The sequence below is a fragment of the Thalassophryne amazonica genome, chromosome 8 (genome assembly GCF_902500255.1).
Source record: "Thalassophryne amazonica chromosome 8, fThaAma1.1, whole genome shotgun sequence".
In the NCBI taxonomy this organism is placed as follows: Eukaryota; Metazoa; Chordata; class Actinopteri; order Batrachoidiformes; family Batrachoididae; genus Thalassophryne; species Thalassophryne amazonica.
The window spans coordinates 42,907,832-42,928,099 of NC_047110.1; the positions used below are offsets into that span (position 1 = coordinate 42,907,832).

The window sequence follows — 20,268 nt, forward strand, 5'->3', positions numbered from 1 at the left end:
ATGGCCCCCTCAGTGGCTGAAGTAAAGGTCCATTTTCTCTATATGTTGGGCCCTTCTCAGAGCTGGATCATGCACAGAAGCATATAGTTTTTCAACGTGTAAATATAAACTTTGTTTTTTCTTTAAACATTTTTGAATTGGATTATGTCTCTTGTCATTTGTGTTGGATGAAATCACTGTCTACAGCTTGTTAAGTGGGTATTTTTATGTGCTTTGATCTTCTCGCCAGACTGCCTTCAGTATTTGGTCAACATTAAGTTAGATTTTGCTCAGATGATGCGCATCATAAAACATCACCCTGGACAAATTTAAAAACATCATAGTGGCTATTAGATGAACTTCCCATATGTGAAATCTTATTTATTCATATAAAATCATCCCTTGTAATTAACTTTGTGACGTTGTCATGCAGACGCACTAAATACGGGTACAGCAGTTCATTAATGGAAGGGGTACCTGAAAAGGTATACAGTGAAAGTGATGTTGATAGTGCATATGAAACTTTTTTACAAATATTTACATCATTATATAATAAAAATTGTCCAATTAAACAAGACTACAGAAAACAAAAAATCCAAGCTCGACCATGGATGACGAAAGGGTTACGAAATGCTTGTAATAAGAAAAATACACTGTATAGAGAATTCATAAAACTAAAGACTAAAGAGGCAGAAAATAGATATAAGAAATACAAAAATAGATTAACTAATATTATACGGGTATGTAGGAAGGAATATTATAGTAACATATTATATAATAACAAAAACAATATTAAAGGAATATGGGATATATTAAATAGCATTATCAAAAATGGTAATAAAAAACAGAGTTACCCTCAGTATTTCATTGATAATAATATCAAGAAGGAAAATAAGGATGAGGTAGTCAACGGTTTTAATAATTTTTTTGTAAATATTGGACCAAGCTTGGCAGAAAAAATTCCCAATTCCCAACCTGAGGATTGGGATAATAATCTCATAGAAAGAAATCCCTGTTCAATGTTCCTCACAGCAGTGGATGGAAAAGAAATTATAGACATTGTGAATAATTGTAAATATAAAACATCTACCGATTTAAATGAAATTGATATGGTGGTGGTAAAACAGGTCATTGAATGGATTGTAGAACCATTAACATACATCTGTAACTTATCATTTCAAACCGGTAAATTTCCCAATCAAATGAAAATAGCTAAGGTTGTGCCGCTGTATAAGACTGGGGATAGACACCACTTCACAAATTATAGACCTGTTTCTTTGCTTCCACAATTTTCCAAATTATTAGAAAGATTATTCAATAATAGATTAGACAAATTCATAAATAAACATAAATTACTTACTGATAGTCAATATGGATTCAGAGCACATAGTTCAACATCACTTGCATTAATAGAATCAGTTGAGGAGATTACAAACGCCATAGACCACAAATTACATTCAGTTGGAATATTTATAGACCTTAAAAAGGCTTTTGATACAATCAATCATGACATATTAATCAGTAAACTTGAACAGTATGGGATTAGGGGGTTGGTGTTGCACTGGGTGAGAAGCTACTTAAGTAACAGAAAACAGTTTGTGAAGTTGGGGGAATATACATCATCATGCTTGGACAATGCTTGTGGCGTCCCACAGGGGTCAGTATTGGGTCCAAAACTGTTTCTCATTTATATAAATGATATTGTCAATGTTTCCAAAGTATTAAAATTAGTATTATTTGCAGATGACACAAGCATTTTTTGTTCAGGGGGGGATTTGCAGGAGTTACTGAGGAGGATCAGTATAGAAATGGGAAAATTGAAAATATGGTTTGACAGAAACAAATTATCATTAAACTTAAGTAAAACAAAATACATGTTATTTGGCTATTGTAATACAGACATACAGGTTCAGTTACAAGTCGAGGGGGTAGATATTGAAAGGGTACATGAAAATAAGTTTCTGGGGGTGATAATAGATGATAAGATAAACTGGAAGACTCATATAAAACATATACAAAGTAAACTGTCAAGAAGCATTTCAGTTCTAAACAAAGCGAAACATATTCTGGACCACAACTCACTCCGCATTCTTTACTGCTCACTGGTTTTACCATATTTACAGTACTGTGCAGAGGTATGGGGTAATACTTATAAAGGTACAACACAATCACTATCAGTAATGCAGAAAAGAGCTATAAGAATTATTCATAATACTGGCTATAGAGATCATACAAATCCACTATTTTTACAATCCAAATTCTTAAAATTCACAGACTTGGTTCATTTTCAAACAGTACAAATCGTGTATAAAGCAGTAAACAATTTACTTCCAGCAAATATTAAAAATATGTTTTTTAACAGATCAGGGGATTGCAATCTGAGGGGGAAATTTAATTTAAAGCATCAGTGGGCACGAACAACATTAAAAGGTTTCTGTATTTCTGTCTGTGGGGTGAGGATGTGGAACAGATTGGGAGTGGGGCTCAAGCAATGTCCAAGCATGAACCAGTTCAAACAGCGGTACAAAAATATGTTTTTTTCTAGGTATAGGGATGAGGAAGGGTAATGAGGGTTAAGGTGTTTGTTTTTTGCTTCGGCTTGTAAATATATAGTATTTTGTATGTAAGTAGGTATGTGTAGGTGTATATTTATGTTTGTGTATATATATGTGTGTATATGTATATGTGTGTATGTATGTATATATGTTTGTATGTATGTTGAGATATATATATATACTCAACAAAAATATAAATGCAACACTTTTGGTTTTGCTCCCATTTTGTATGAGATGAACTCAAAGATCTAAAACTTTTTCCATATACACAATATCACCATTTCCCTCAAATATTGTTCACAAACCAGTCTAAATCTGTGATAGTGAGCACTTCTCCTTTGCTGAGATAATCCATCCCACCTCACAGGTGTGCCATACCAAGATGCTGATTAGACACCATGATTAGTGCACAGGTGTGCCTTAGACTGACCACAATAAAAGGCCACTCTGAAAGGTGCAGTTTTGTTTTATTGGGGGGGGGATACCAGTCAGTATCTGGTGTGACCACCATTTGCCTCATGCAGTGCAACACATCTCCTTCGCATCATCTGTGAAGAGAACACCTCTCCAACGTGCCAAACGCCAGCGAATGTGAGCATTTGCCCACTCAAGTCGGTTACGACGACGAACTGGAGTCAGGTCGAGACCCTGATGAGGACGACGAGCATGCAGATGAGCTTCCCTGAGACGTTTCTGACAGTTTGTGCAGAAATTCTTTGGTTATGCAAACCGATTGTTTCAGCAGCTGTCCGAGTGGCTGGTCTCAGACGATCTTTGAGGTGAACATGCTGGATGTGGAGGTCCTTGGCTGGTGTGGTTACATGTGGTCTGCGGTTGTGAGGCTGGTTGGATGTACTGCCAAATTCTCTGAAACGACTTTGGAGACGGCTTATGGTAGAGAAATGAACATTCAATACACGAGCAACAGCTCTGGTTGTCAGCATGCCAACTGCACGCTCCCTCAAATCTTGCGACATCTGTGGCATTGTGCTGTGTGATAAAACTGCACCTTTCAGAGTGGCCTTTTATTGTGGGCAGTCTAAGGCACACCTGTGCACTAATCATGGTGTCTAATCAGCATCTTGATATGGCACACCTGTGAGGTGGGATGGATTATCTCAGCAAAGGAGAAGTGCTCACTATCACAGATTTAGACTGGTTTGTGAACAATATTTGAGAGAAATGGTGATATTGTGTATGTGGAAAAAGTTTTAGATCTTTGAGTTCATCTCATACAAAATGGGAGCAAAACCAAAAGTGTTGCGTTTATATTTTTGTTGAGATATATATATATATATATAGATAGATAGATAGATAGATATCGGTTTAGGTGTGTAGGAATCTATGTGTATACGTGGCAAAGGGTATTACTGGTTGTGGGGAAGAAGGGGTAGAGATAAATAAGCTGATGCTTCACCCTACCCCTTTTGGGTACACAGTAGGAACTTTTTTGTTGTTGTCTTTACTGATCTATCTTGTAATTGTTGTTGTATCAAATGTTCGAAATAAACAGTTTTCATTCATTCATTCATTCAGGGGCATGAAGGGGCCCTGAGAAATATAGTATTGCATTTAAAGATGCATTTGAGAGCTTCTCTTCTTCTCTTCTCGGCTTTACTAAGGATTCTGGAACAACCTTAAGTCACTTTCTAAATGTTTACTGGTTTGACACTGTTTTCTACCATGTTTTGCTATGTGGTATTTATTTGTTTTTGTTTTATTAAATGACAGTCACCACTTTTTGCGGCGTGCGTTATTGAGATGTTCATTTTCACAATGATGTTTTATGTGCAAAGTTTGTTGTTAAATTATCAAATGTCAGTCAGTATTTAGTATAGCTTTTACTTTTCTAGCTAAAACTGTAATTTCTGCATTGGTCATTTTGTTTCTGGGAAAATGGAGCTTTCAAGGTTTTTCATATTTTTTATTCTTTTATTTTTAACGTTGCCTTCTGCACAGATCGTGTTTGGGCCATTTGAGCATTAGTTATTATTCATAAAAGCACATGAAGAATCTTTGTTTTCTGAGGCCTTATGAAGGGGTTTAGGAGATGCAGAGCTGAGGCTGATGGGAGTTGTTCGTCCTTCTTCTGAAGGTGTACCAGGAGGTCTGAGTGCCGACGGGCAGAGGAGAAGAATGGCTGGCTGTGGAGCCCAGGGCAACAGTGTGTCAAAATTATCTCCTTCTACCCTCCAAACCTTTCTTGCAAAAAGTCTCAGAAGGTAAAGTGGAGCTTCGCTCTCTCTCGCTCTCTTGCTCGCTCGCTCTGCTCCTTTCTTCTTGCCCTCTGTTGTTTTCAGTCTTCCTGCAGTATACATACCTGCTCATATGATCATAACACCAACATGCATTTTCTGAGTAATGAACTGTTTCTATTGTGAATCAGAGACCCTGGACTCAAGGCCTTTTTCTTCTGTATCGATCCATCCAGAAAACTCCAAATGGTCTTATTATATCCAAGCTGGCTGATTGTGCACACAGTTTGAAGATGGAGAGGCTGTCTTGTCTGTTTCTCTCAAGTTTTTTTTTCTTGTCCCTCTGCTTCGTGCTTACTTCTCCTTTCCTCCATCTCTGACTCATTCATATTTGCCCATCTACAATAATGTGCTTCCTTTTTTGTTCTCTGTTTTCACCCATCTAAAAATGGAAGCATTTCTGTGTTATAACATCACACTTGTGCTGTGGTGTTTGAGTTATTCACCACCACAGACATTGATTAAAAGCCAATTCAAATTATTCAGCTACACTTGTCTTTCAGGTCGTAATGCATGTTGTGTAAATACTGTGGTTTAGGTTCTGCAGCATTTCTAGTCTTGTCTATTTCTTTTCAGGTGACGATCAACATCTCCTCCCTTCCTTCCATCGGGCTTTCTGACCATTTGCACTGCGACTTTGGCTCATTCCAGAGTGAAGGCACCATGACCGATTCTGGTCATGTTTCATGTGATCTGCCCCAACCTTCTGCTCTGCCGCCTACATCAGATGAACAAGGTATGGTCTTTATAATTAAATAGCCATCTTTTGCACATACTCTTGATGGCAAATGTTGGTTTTTATTATACTGTACTTCTACACATCTTTTGGATTGTTGGATTTCTCAAGAACTAGAATAGAAAACATTATTTCTTGGGTGGGGCCATAAATAGTGAAACCACAAAGGGATGAAAATAGAGATGTCCTAATCTGATTGCGAAGATTAGAATTGGGCACAATCAAGACAAGATTTGATTGTTCATATCAGATTTATTAAACTCATCTCAGACTGATCGGTCAGTTTTCCGTGATTGGTTTGTTTGAGTAGCATATCGGTGCTCTGCTTAATTTCAAATATCCACCAACTCTATTTTTGACAGATGCTTCTTGTAGTTCTTTTCAGGTAATGCTCCCCACCCCACATTATCCTTTCTCTTCATTGTTCTCCTCCTGCTCACAGACACTGTAGAGGTCATAGCCAGAGGAATTTTGGGTGAATGTCCACCTTTGAAGACATGTTTTTGATGATGATGTTGTTGTTGTGAGGATGAATAAAGTAACAACTAAAACGCGGCTAGCAGTCCTTGATCATGTCATTCAATCAATATTACTGTGCTCTTGTTTTATGACTGGAATTGATGAGCCATATATACACACACAGACAAAATTGTTGGTACCCCTATATTTTATATACAGATTTTAATATATTATCAGAAATAAATGCAAACAAAGCAGTTTTGTTTAATCAGAATATTTTTTATAAATGTGCACATCATTTTTTGCGGGGGAGGTGATGGTCTAGTGGTTAAGGTGTTGGGCTTGAGACCAGAAGATCCTTGGTTCAAATCCCCGCCTGACTGGAAAATCACTAAGGGCCCCTGGGCAAGGTCTCTAATCCCTTATTGCTGCCGGTGTTTAGTGAGCGGCTTGTATGGCAGCACCATGACATTGAGGTGAATGTGAGGCATAATTGTAAAGCGCTTTGAGCATCTGATGCAGATGGAAAAGCGCTATATAAATGTAGTCCATTTACCATTTATGTGTACATAAAGTATAGGGGTACCAAAAATTTTGTCCACGTGTGTAAAATAAATAAATGCCCACAGCAGATACAGCCAGATCCACATTGGTATTCGTCATAAGTTTTACATCTGATGCACTTCCTGACACAACTCCAGGTTTACTTGGAGAAACACACACAGCCGCAGGTGTTCTGAAGAGGTGTCTCATCCGAGTACTAGCCAGATCCTGCACTGCTTATCTTCTGAGATCTGGCAGGATCAGGCTTACACAGAGCAGTCTGACTGTTCCTATATTTAAAAAGTAAATTACCAAATAAATATTAAGGAGCCATTTGGACTGAATGTAGGTTTTTTTTTAATGCATTGCAGAACCATTCATTTGTCGAGCATATACAGTGGATTGACTATGGTGTGGAATTGTTATTATCTAAGAAAATGCAATGTTTGGATCTGCACTCTATGGGCAGAAATGTTTGTAGCTGCAAAGGACTATGGGCTTAACCAAAATTAAAATTAGTGCAGTGTGCAGTGGAAACACTTTTCCCCTCAGCCCTGGGTATGTAGTAGCAGTGTATGGAGCATTTTTTAGCAAATAAATAAGTAAATAAATAAAATAAAATATGAATTTTCAGTGACCTTGGAATTGATCTTCTGAGCTCAAAATAAATAGTATTATTGGACTTTTTCTCTGTAACATACATACGTGCATTGTTTGATAACGCTCACCTAAAAGAAAAGGCTTAGAATGGCCTTGACCTCTGACCCTGTGACCTCAAATCACTAAGGTTGGACTACCCAACACAAATAACGTTTGGTAATGCGGTTTCTGTGACATTATGTGCACAAGCACATTTTAGATCGAAAATGATTCTGGAGATTTTTGCTTATTACCTCTGACCTAAAAATTCATTGGGTTCTTTAAATTAAGCTACCCTGCATATTTAGTGACAATCTGGAAAAAATGCTTCTGCTCATAATCATTTGTTGATTTTTAAAATAAAATGTCCCAATGAATTTCGCCTTTGATCTTTTGACCCCCAACATATTCTGACAATGTCGAGGTAATCTCTGAACTTGTATTTCTTCACATGTGCAGAACATCACATGATTGCCGTCTTAGTGGAGCAGATAACTGTAGCAATTGTTCATTTCTGGAAACAAGTATCAAAATTGGCACTTAGACATTACTCTTGAAAAACTTGATTGGCTACTTGAACTTTCAAACAGTTAATATAATCTAACCATATTGAAAACTATGCCACATTAATTATCTGATCACAAAGATTCCAAAAAGGTATAGTTTGGAATTATCTGTGACCGAATGTTATGGAATTATGGGGTAAAAACAGCAAGAATGGTGACAAAGGTCGATTTCAGTTTTTACATAGGTCAAAAGTTGCTCTAAATTTGGTAAAAAGTGATGCAAATTATTGGTTGAGTTAATAGGTTTTTTTTAAAAAAAGGGCTTTCTCCATGTGTTATTTTTGGGTATCATGTTATGGGATAATATATGTCACATGTCAGAGAGTCCAATGGATGTTGCCATTGTTTGAATCTTACTTTGCAGACCATGCATTCAACACAGTCAAAACTATTCCATTTATTAATCCTGTTAGCTCAACCAATAATTTGCACCACTTTTTTTTTTTTTTTTTACCAGAATTGGAGCTACTTTAACTTTTGACCCCTGTATAAACTGAAATTGGCCTTTGTCACCATTCTTGCTGTTTTTACCTCATAACTCCGTAACATTCGGTCATAGATTGTCTAAACTATACCTTTTTGGAATATTTATGATCAGACAAATAATGTGATATAGTTTTCATGATTGGAACATCTTTCAATTTTGACCCCTACCTGGCTGCCTATTGAAAATCCATTATTTCCACATAAATTCATCATTATTTCATAATAAAAGATGGGGGAGCGATCAGAGCACAATAGCAACATGTCTGAGTCTGACTCTGAGTCTGACTCTAAGGCATCCAAAGTGATCAAAGGGAATAATGTGATTATTAACCATCCAATGTTAAAGTAAGACCTCTTAAATCACTCTAAAGTCAGTTTTATGCAGAATCGAGGCGATAATCTGTGAATCGTTGCTGACGCTCCAAAATGACGCATGCGCAACAGCATGCTAACTTGCCTACAACTTTAGGCCTGCATATGTGGGACGTTTGAGACATACGCTGGTATACATTGAGAATATATATACGTTGAAAATTTTCAGCGCATTCACCGTATTATGACTTATATCATTGTGCTTCAACATGCTCTTAACTTGCACAAAACTTACCCAGAAGTTATTAGACGTATGCCAGGTTTTTTAATACGGTCAGCATACGCTGGCAAAATCGTCAAGGTGTGACAGGGGTGTAAGTAATTAGAAACTGTCGCATTCCATAACATAATTTCGGTTATGGATTTGGTACCATAGAAGTTTGAAGAACAGTAGGTAAAAGTAATGTAAAAATTCTTACTATAACTGATCAAGGTTCATGATGAACCTGCTGTAGATCTGTACTGGAGCTGCATAAGCAATAAAACTTATTTTTCAGTATGCAGTGCCTTCTACTTCATTAGTACTCTCAACAAAATACCAAAATTAAACTTTTCTGTGTTCATTTTAAATAAATAATGAAATGTTAAACTAGCATAATTAACAAAAACTGATCTTCTCAACTTAAAAAAGGGATTTTTAGGTCTGAAAGAACTAAGGCTATTAAGATTTGACCACTGGTGCATGGTCCAGGTGGAGACATTGGGTGCCTGTCTGGTCATGGAAGCTTGGACTGTTCAATAACTTTTTCTGTAATTTGGCATAAAGATTCTTTTGGAGGCAGCCTACAGACAAAAAAAAATTCATTGACCTTGAATTGTTCTAAGAGCCCCGCCAACTGTGTGTGTGTGTGTGTGTGTGTGTGTGTGTGTGTGTGTGTGTGTGTGTGTGTGTGTGTGTGTGTGTGTGTGTGTGTGTGTGTGTGTGTGTGTGTGTGTGTGTGTGTGTGTGTGTGTGTGTGTGTATAGGTGGGGTGGGGGTGTTTCTCACTGTTAGATTTATTGCAGACAATCTGTTTATAGAATTTCTCTGAAATTTTGGTACAAAGAATCCTTGGGGGACTGTCTGGTTATGATAAATTGGACTTTCTGATTGAATCCCTGTGAGCTCTCCCCCCACCTTCTCAGGGCCCCCCAGAAGGGTAAACAATTTCATAAAATACATACAAATGACTTCCTTAATGCCACTTTCCCATATTTGGTCAAAATATTTCTTTGTCCAAAGGACTTCAGAGTCTGTTGACTTCTTTCTTTCTTTCAGGTTACACCTCATTTACAATTTTACATGTGCACACTCGCGGGCACATGCGCGTGCACACACACACACACACACCCCTTAGTGTTTTTGGGGTGTTTTCTCCATAGTGTATAAGTGATAGCATGTTTACTTGGGTAGCTCGCTTTGATTTAGTGATGAGGTGAGGACTGTTTTGAGTGCAGGATTAAAGGACTAAGACCCAAATACACACTTAATAGTTTTCATTTCATTAACCTTTATTTAACCAAATAAGAAAACCCACTGAGATCAAGACCTCTTTCCCAGGGGGGGATCTGGTCAAGAAGGCATCAGCACACACCAACAGGCAAAGCAATAATAAAAACAACACATCCGCCATAAAATACAAACATAAGCAGCTAACCTATGGACACAATAATAATTTTAAATAACAATGCAAGCTCTAGCACAATAAGACTCATGGTCTAAGACAGGGTTTAAGACAGACACATTGTCCAAAAGATTTCCGTTGTCGGTTTTCTAATAGTGATCGGAAAGCTGTCGGTGAAACAGTTATGAATAACAGCAAATTAAATCCAGTATTTAGTTGGTAGAAACATGGAAATCCTAGTTTGCAGCCCAAATAAATAAATAAATTCACATGCTCACAAACATCTGAATGTTTGCACCATATCCTTACTGATGTATGTTTCAGCCTGTTGCATTCCACCATTTTATTAGTGATGTGAAGTTTAGAAACAGCACCCTTGTGCACTCAGGACCTCTGCTAATTACATGGTTTGATCAGTTGTCTTTGTGATGTTACCTGCCCCACAACACTTTGATCTACGAGGTTGCATTAGTACATGTGACATTGTACATGTGACATAATATGCACCTTCAGGCAACTGAAACATGAGAAATGGAATTTTTTTTTTTCAACTAACAAACACCAAATGGTTAGAGCACTTGGTTTCAGTGCAGAAGGTTATGAATTCAAATCCCACCCCTGCCACATTTCTCTATGCATTGTGGAGTTGCATCAGGAAGGGCATCCGGTGTAAAAACCCTGTGCCAAAATCAACATGTAGATCCACCTTGGATCTGCTGTGGCGACCCAGAGTGAAAACAAGCGAGCTGCCGAAAGGACTTGAATATACGAACACGTGACAAAGGCAGGCCATTTTTGGATAAGAAGTTGCTGCGACTGAACAGATACAGTGACGAGCACTGTTTCATATATTGAGACAGACAGAGCATGTCATTAGGGAAAAAGAGTTTCCTCCTTTACTTTCATAGTCAGTGTCTGAATTTGAGATTGTCCTCAATGAAGACTAAGATCTGGGTTTTCAATGAGTTCCTGGACTCATCCATCAGACGTGTATCTGTATGCAGCAGAAATGTTGAACTTGTTGAGACGTTGTCTTATCTCAGCAGTGACATTCATGTCGCTGGATCCTTGATGTTTGAGATAGAGAGACACCTGGGAAGAGCTTATGGAGTCATGAGGTCACTGGATAGAGGTGTATTTTGATGCCAATTGATGGGCAGATTGGTGGTTACTTTCTAGAGTTGGGGTTAGACCACTTGTCTGCCTGGGTGGTTACCATCCAGTACCTAAGGTGTTTCTCTAGTTAGGTGGTTACGAGAACACATGACACCAGCACATTCTCCCAGACCTAGCCTGAATTTGGTAAAGAGAACAGAGATGTTTTTAAATGAAATGAAAGTAATTTTATTTTTGTTTAAAAGTGTACCTTTTAAGCATGGGCAAAATAAGAACTTGGCTACTTGATTTTGTGTAACTCTTCAAACTATTATAAAGCATTTGTCTTGGTTTGCATTCTTTGTGTCTTTTGAAATTACAAAACATTCTTCATATAGTTTTTGTTATTCTGCTATTTATAGGTCATATGTGAGAATTTGGTAACTTTACTGTATTTGTTCATTTTTAGATGTATAAATTAAATTGTAATCATGAGTCAGAAGACATTCTTTGTGTTGGAATATTCAAATTCTTTCCCGAGACCCACTGTCCCTCTGCATAAATATGTATAACCTGTGTTTTAGTCCCTACTGTCAAAGTATTATAACCCGTCTTTTGCTCTGCCCCTAGACTTTGTAGCCGTGCCCATCAGGATTTTTGTTAATGAGAGCGTGGAGCTCGCCGTGCGTGACTTCAAGTTCTACAACTGTGCTGCCACAGTGAAGAAAGCTGAAAACACGCCGTGAGTTATAGACAAAATATGTCAGTTCTGCTCTGATTGGCTGAAAATACACCTTGAAAAAACAGTGTCAGCTGACAACCTTGATGTAAATGTAGCACAGACTGTGAACGGATGAGCGACCAAGCCTGTGATTTTAAATTGTGATGTATGTTTTTATTTTATTTTTTTAATGCACCTCTTGCATTTTTTTCCCCTCCTTCCTTTATTAACAGGCTGAGGAAATTGGTTTAGTTTCCTTTTCATTAATCAAAAAATGAAAGTCGATCTCCTCATTTTTCCCTCTCATTTTTTTTTCTTTTTTGCTTTTTCTTTCATCCAGAGGAACGTGTGATGAATGAGCTTTGCTTATGAAAACTTGCAGAGATCCATTTCATTGTCAGCAACATGGATTTTTGTGGCAAGCTGTCTTGATGAGTTTGCATGTTTTAGATTGTTTGCGTGCGCGTGTACATCTGTTTAATTATGTGCGTGACAAAATTTCTTTGTCTTTGGTATGTGTGTTTGTGTGTTTCAGGTGCATGGCCTGTGTAGCCAGTCCATGGGGCTGCCAGTGGAACACACGTGACCACACGTGCAGTGACATGGACGACAACGTGGTGGGTCCAAACATCATCAAGCAGCGTCAGGTTTGTGTTACTTTAATGATTAAAGCTTCTCAAAGTGGAGGCGGCGGTTGGTGTGTAATTCAGACTCAGTAAATGCACTGTAACCCAACTGCAGGTACTTTATGGAACTGGTGATCATGTTTCTGATACCATGTAGCAAATGTTGGCAGAAGTTTAGAAAGATAATTGCATATTCTAATTACCATATGTGAAGTGGTAACAGAATAATCCAACTTGCCCTGAAAAATGAATAAAAAAAAAACAAACTTTCTTCCTTGTATCAGCTGCCATCATCTATATTTGAGTGTGGAAGATAACAATTTCCAAGTCAGCAGATGTTCCAGCGATACACTTATCTGTTGCCACAGACGAGGGTCTCCGTTAAGTGGTTTGTATTAAAACTGTAAATGATTGAAGGCAGGAACATCTAATCTGTTTTCTGATTGCATTTTTAGGGATCAAAGTGTCCTCAGTTTGAGAATCCAGACCCTGTGCTGATCCCAGTGGGCTGCAAGACCTCTATCGGCTTTGAGGGCATCAACTTGGATCTCTACCAGGTATCTCCGCAGAGGCAGCTGGAGTCTCAGTGCTCCCACATGAAGTTAGAACATTTCACTTCATTAAAGTTAAAGCAGTTATATTGTTTAAAGTCAGTTTGTGCTGGAAAAGGGAAAGGAGGCTGATAGTCGAACCATGGACTGAAGAGGAACAATGCGGGTTCCGTCCTGGCCATGGAACAACTAGCTCTTCACTCTCACAAGGAACGTTGAGGGGGCGTGGGAGTATGCCCACCCAGTCTACATGTGTTTTGTGGACTTGGAGAAGATGTATGATTGGGAGATACTGTGGGAGGTGCTGTGGGAGAATGGAGTGAAGGGGTCCCTTCTCAGGGCCATCCAGTCTCTGTACTCACAAAGTGAGAGCTGTGTTTGGATTCTCGGCAGTAAGTCGGACTCATTTACGGTTGTGATTGGACTCCGCCAGGGCTCCACCTTGTCACCGATCTTGTGTTATTCATGGACAGCATATCAATCAATCAATCAATCAATTTTTTTTATATAGCGCCAAATCACAACAAACAGTTGCCCCAAGGCGCTTTATATTGTAAGGCAAGGCCATACAATAATTATGTACAAACCCCAACGGTCAAAACGACCCCCTGTGAGCAAGCACTTGGCTACAGTGGGAAGGAAAAACTCCCTTTTAACAGGAAGAAACCTCCAGCAGAACCAGGCTCAGGGAGGGGCAGTCTTCTGCTGGGACTGGTTGGGGCTGAGGGAGAGAACCAGGAAAAAGACATGCTGTGGAGGGGAGCAGAGATCGATCACTAATGATTAAATGCAGAGTGGTGCATACAGAGCAAAAAGAGAAAGAAACAGTGCATCATGGGAACCCCCCAGCAGTCTATGTCTATAGCAGCATAACTAAGGGATGGTTCAGGGTCACCTGATCCAGCCCTAACTATAAGCTTTAGCAAAAAGGAAAGTTTTAAGCCTAATCTTAAAAGTAGAGAGGGTGTCTGTCTCCCTGATCTGAATTGGGAGCTGGTTCCACAGGAGAGGAGCCTGAAAGCTGAAGGCTCTGCCTCCCATTCTACTCTTACAAACCCTAGGAACTACAAGTAAGCCTGCAGTCTGAGAGCGAAGCGCTCTATTGGGGTGATATGGTACTACGAGGTCCCTAAGATAAGATGGGACCTGATTATTCAAAACCTTATAAGTAAGAAGAAGAATTTTAAATTCTATTCTAGAATTAACAGGAAGCCAATGAAGAGAGGCCAATATGGGTGAGATATGCTCTCTCCTTCTAGTCCCCGTCAGTACTCTAGCTGCAGCATTTTGAATTAACTGAAGGCTTTTTAGGGAACTTTTAGGACAACCTGATAATAATGAATTACAATAGTCCAGCCTAGAGGAAATAAATGCATGAATTAGTTTTTCAGCATCACTCTGAGACAAGACCTTTCTGATTTTAGAGATATTGCGTAAATGCAAAAAAGCAGTCCTACATATTTGTTTAATATGCGCTTTGAATGACATATCCTGATCAAAAATGACTCCAAGATTTCTCACAGTATTACTAGAGGTCAGGGTAATGCCATCCACAGTAAGGATCTGGTTAGACACCATGTTTCTAAGATTTGTGGGGCCAAGTACAATAACTTCAGTTTTATCTGAGTTTAAAAGCAGGAAATTAGAGGTCATCCATGTCTTTATGTCTGTAAGACAATCCTGCAGTTTAGCTAATTGGTGTGTGTCCTCTGGCTTCATGGATAGATAAAGCTGGGTATCATCTGCGTAACAATGAAAATTTAAGCAATACCGTCTAATAATACTGCCTAAGGGAAGCATGTATAAAGTGAATAAAATTGGTCCTAGCACAGAACCTTGTGGAACTCCATAATTAACTTTAGTCTGTGAAGAAGATTCCCCATTTACATGAACAAATTGTAATCTATTAGACAAATATGATTCAAACCACCGCAGAGCAGTGCCTTTAATACCTATGGCATGCTCTAATCTCTGTAATAAAATTTTATGGTCAACAGTATCAAAAGCAGCACTGAGGTCTAACAGAACAAGCACAGAGATGAGTCCACTGTCCGAGGCCATAAGAAGATCATTTGTAACCTTCACTAATGCTGTTTCTGTACTATGATGAATTCTAAAACCTGACTGAAACTCTTCAAATAGACCATTCCTCTGCAGATGATCAGTTAGCTGTTTTACAACTACCCTTTCAAGAATTTTTGAGAGAAAAGGAAGGTTGGAGATTGGCCTATAATTAGCTAAGATAGCTGGGTCAAGTGATGGCTTTTTAAGTAATGGTTTAATTACTGCCACCTTAAAAGCCTGTGGTACATAGCCAACTAACAAAGATAGATTGATCATATTTAAGATCGAAGCATTAAATAATGGTAGGGCTTCCTTGAGCAGCCTGGTAGGAATGGGGTCTAATAAACATGTTGATGGTTTGGATGAAGTAACTAATGAAAATAACTCAGACAGAACAATTGGAGAGAAAGAGTCTAACCAAATACCGGCATCATTGAGAGCAGCCAAAGATAACGATACGTCTTTGGAATGGAGGCATAGTCGGGGAGAGGAGGGTCTTCAGTTTTGTGGGCTCAGGGTCTCAGCACTGCTTTTTTAGATGATGTGGTCCTGTTAATGTGGCCCAGGAAAGGGACGTTTGGGGTCACCTGCTGGAGCTGTTTCTCCCGAAACCCGATCCTGGATAAGTAGTCGAAGATGTATGCATGTAAAATCAGTTCGTCTTTTAAATATATGGGTGGGTTTCATGTTAAACACCCTCAGAGTCCCATCAATCCATAAAAGTGCATGTGAAACATTCAGTGACAGGAAAATCAAAATGGTTCGTTTTAGACTTCTGTGATAAGTCGTATCAATTCATATATCATATATTCATATATCATATATCATCAATATATTCATATCCATTCAAGTCAGGGAAATTCATATCTTATCATGGTGGACAGAGAAGCAGAGTTGTAACCAGATGATCTTTGTTTTTTTTTTCCTGGCAGACAGGTGTAGGGATGGGTATCGGGAACCTGTTTTTTTCAGATATCGTTAAGAAATTATTCAATCCATCGACATCAATAGCCTTTTTGCTTAACAATTCCCTTATCGGTCCTTCAGAGTGGCCGTTGTTTTTGGGGGTGTCAGGAAAATGATCATTTCTCTACATTGATTACAGACCCTGCAGCGGATCTGTAATCAACCGTTTCTGCAGCGTGACTTTGCTTTGAACCTTGAATCAATGAACCAGTGCTTCGATCTGCTGCTTCGTTGGTTCTTTGTTTTATTTCACTTTATATTAATTTTTTCCCCATTAAAACCCTAAAGAGCATATGTCTGTGAGTAATATTTACCTTTTTTATGCTAAACCGACCTGTTATCGTCTTCTAAAACAGTTGATAGATGTATTTTATAGCTTAAAAACGGGGCCGATTAGCATGTCTATGGCATTTTCATTGTTAAAGTTAGCATTAAGCTGTTCGCATCTCAGCACGTTTGTGTGCATTTGTTTTCTGTATAATTAATGGTTTAGCGTTTGTTGTCGTAAGAGTCAAATATATTACAAATTGTAATATTTTTTAATTTATTTTTATTTATATATGTTAATAATAATAGCAACAACAATAATAATAGTAATAATAACTAATAATGCTACAATACAATTTTAGAGAAAGAGACACAAAGAACCTGATAAAACAAAACAACAGAAAAGATAAAACCAACTAACAATGAATAGAAAGAAAGAAAGAAATAAGTGTTTCCTTTGAACACCTAGTGACTCTTACACCTCCACTTCATCCCTCTTTTATTTAGGTTTAATGACAGTTTGTTTCGGTCAAACCATATTTTTAATTTGTTCATTTCTTCAGTGATTTCCTCCAGAACTATCTGCCAAGCTAGAAAACTGCTGCATCCTAGTAAGAGCAGAATACTACTGGAATGAATTTGAATAAGGAAAGTTGTTTTTTTTTGTTTGTTTTTTTCTCACCAAAATGGATGCTGCACTCACTGCAATTTATTGTCTGGAATAGTCCCAGGTTGCATTTCTGAACTTCTAGAATTCAAACATTTTCCTGCAGGTGGTGTTGGCGGGGGGGATTTTGGGTTACAGCTTTTTTTTGTTTTGTTTTTCACCACTTTCATCCCTGAATGTCAATAGTGAGTCACTTTTGTGCAGTTAAAGTCACTAAATGGGACTCCTCTCTTTGTGCGAGGAAGAAACAAGAATTGTCCTCCGTTCTGTTCACACATCTCCAAACACTGCACGGCTCTCTGCTGAGTCAAATTAGAATGATAGAATCCAGTCAGAATTAATAACTTCGAAGCGAAATACCATTTAAATCAAATGACACTTCTTTCCAAATGTTGTAATGCAAACAAACTGCAATTGATCAAAACGTTTTTTTCCTCCCAAAATGAGACGTCCTGTACTGACATGCAACAGCCGGCTGAGCTCAGCTCAGAGGTATAGAGAGACATTCATGCCAAAATGTGTGAAAGGAAATTCTTTTGACAAAAAGTACACATTTTATTTTTTTATTTATGTCCAGAGATCAAGGATCCAGTGACCAATTTTAAAATGTTGACATAGAAAACCTGTAAAACCTACTTGTAGTACACAGAAGATTCACAAGAGGTATCGATAAGGGAATTGAAAAAGAATCGGATCGATAAGCGGAATCGATAACGGCATCGATATTGATAAAATCTTATCAATACCCATCCCTAGTATGGTACACTTGAGCATGGTCCTTAAGCCATGCCAGCATACTTGATGCTTAAAGTAACACGCTTCTGTAAACTACCGCCTGGTTTGCACAGACCGAGGCACAGTTTGCTGTGAGAGATCCACGATGACACGAAATATTATTACGTCACTTCGCCCCTCAGCAGCTCCTCGGCAGACTGATGGAGGCTGATCGCACCTCTGCAAAACCCCCCTGCTGCGAACAAATACGCAGCCATCAAGGATGACCTCCTCAAAAACCTTTGAACTGTCAGATGCTGAAAGGGCCAGCAGGCTCTTTTCTCTGCATGGGCTGGAGGACAGCAAGCCCTCACATATCATGACAGCAGCCACACTCGCCCCATCACACATAGCGGCAGAAGCCCCACACCACACACCAGCACTGCCCATGGAGGAAGCAGCTGCATCTTTCCCTCCGCAGCAGCGCTCACAAACCAGCTTCTGTTTCTACCATGCAAAATTTGGAGCCATTGACTGTTTCTACAGTGTACAGCTGCACAGTCTTGTGTAGATTTGCATAGAGTAGCTCAGTGTAGTGCAGACTTACATGCAGAAGTGCAGACTTGCGTAAAAACAGCATGCTTTCTACGTCCACTGCTCTGCGCACAAAAAATGAAACATGTTTAATATCTTCGGTTTGCCTCGTGTACCCCTCCACATACTGCTGCGTTGGGGAACAGCTGAGCTGCATAGAGCTGCTTAAACTCAGCGTAGAGCTGTGTAACTCAGCGTAGTAGGTATGCCACAATGCACAACTCTACATTTGCGCTGGTGTGAAAGGGGCTTTAATCTAAAAGTTGCTCCAGTGTGCAGTTGAGCACATTTATGTCAGCACCCTGACACGTGTGCATGTGTGTGCGTGTGAGGCATTGTCAGGGGTGCAAGATCATCCAGACTGATTTCCCTCAATTCATAATTACTTTCTGTTAAGTCAGTCTTGTGCGGTATACGGTGCGTCTGGAAAGTATTCACAGCACTTCACTTTTTCCACATTTTATGTTACAGCCTTATTCCAAAATGGAATAAATTAATTTTTCCCCTCAAAATTCAACTCTCAACATCCCATAATGACGTGAATTTTTCTTAATTTATTAAAAATTAAAGAAATGAAGAAATCAGAGGTAAGTATTCACAGCCTTTGTTCAGTACTTTGTTGATGCACCTTTGGCAGCAATTACAGCCTCAAGTCATCTTGAATATGATGTCACAAGCTTTGGGCAGTTTTGCCCATTCCCCTTTGCAGCACCTCTTAAGCTCCATCGGGTTGGATGGGGGCATTGGTGCACAGCCATTTTCAGTTCTCTCCAGAGATGTTCAGTTGGATTCTGGCCACTCAAGGGCATTCACAGAGTTGTCCTGAAGCCACTCCTTTGATATCTTGGCTGTGTGCTTCGGGTCATTGTCCTGTTGAAAAACGAACCATCACCCCAGTCTGAGGTCAAGAGCAGGTTTTCATCCAGGATGTCTCTGTACATTGCTGCATTCATCTTTCCTTCAATTCTGACTAGTCTCCCAGTTGCTGCTGAAAAACATCCCCACAGCATGATGCTGCCACCACCATGCTTCACTGTAGGGATGGTGCCTGGTTTCTTCCAAACATGACACCTGGCATTCACTCAAAAAAGTTCAATCTTTGTTTCAGTCCATGGAATTTTGTTTCTCATGGTCTGAGAGTCCTTCATGTGCTTTTTGGCGAACCCCATGTGGGCTGCTTTGTGCCTTTTACTAAGGAGTGGCTTCTGTCTGGTCACTCTACCATGCAGCCCTGATTGGTGGATTGCTGCAGAGGTGAATATCCTTCTGGAAGGTTCTCCTCTCTCCACAGAAGAATGCTGGAGCTCTGATAGAGTGACCATCACGTTCTTGGTCACCTCCCTGACTAACTCCCTTCTCCCCGATGGCTCAGTTTAGACGGGCCGCCAGCTCTAGGAAAAGTCCTTGTGGATTTGAACTTCTTCCCTTTACGAATGATGGAGGCCACTGTGCTCTTTGGAACCTTCAAAGCAGCAGAATTGTTTCTGTACTCTTCCCCAGATTTGTTCCTCGAAACAATCCTGTCTTGGAGGTCTACAGACAATTCCTTTGACTTCATGCTTGTTTTGTGCTCTGACATGCACTGTCAACTGTGTTACCTTATATGTAGACAGTTGTGTGTCTTTCCAAATCATGTCTGGTCAACTAAATTTACCCCAGGTGGACTCCACTTAAGCTGAAGAAACATCTCAAGGATGATCAGTGGAAACAGGATGCACCTGAACTCATTTGTGAGCGTCATGGCATTGTTTTTAATAAATTTGCAAAAAAAAAAATCTAAAAAAAAAAGTTTTTCACATTGTCATTCTG

General features: G+C 39.1%; 1 protein-coding gene across 2 annotated transcripts in view; it reads left to right on the forward strand.

Annotated features, from left to right (window-relative positions):
* plxnb2b (plexin b2b) overlaps positions 1–20,268 on the forward strand; it is a 391,971-nt gene that overhangs the window by 253,674 nt on the left and 118,029 nt on the right. For both annotated transcript variants that reach the window (XM_034176072.1, XM_034176073.1), the window contains 5 exons: positions 4,630–4,756; positions 5,366–5,525; positions 11,920–12,031; positions 12,546–12,657; positions 13,092–13,193. In XM_034176072.1, coding sequence (XP_034031963.1) covers positions 4,630–4,756; positions 5,366–5,525; positions 11,920–12,031; positions 12,546–12,657; positions 13,092–13,193 — 613 coding nt within the window. The remainder of the gene's footprint in view (positions 1–4,629; positions 4,757–5,365; positions 5,526–11,919; positions 12,032–12,545; positions 12,658–13,091; positions 13,194–20,268) is intronic.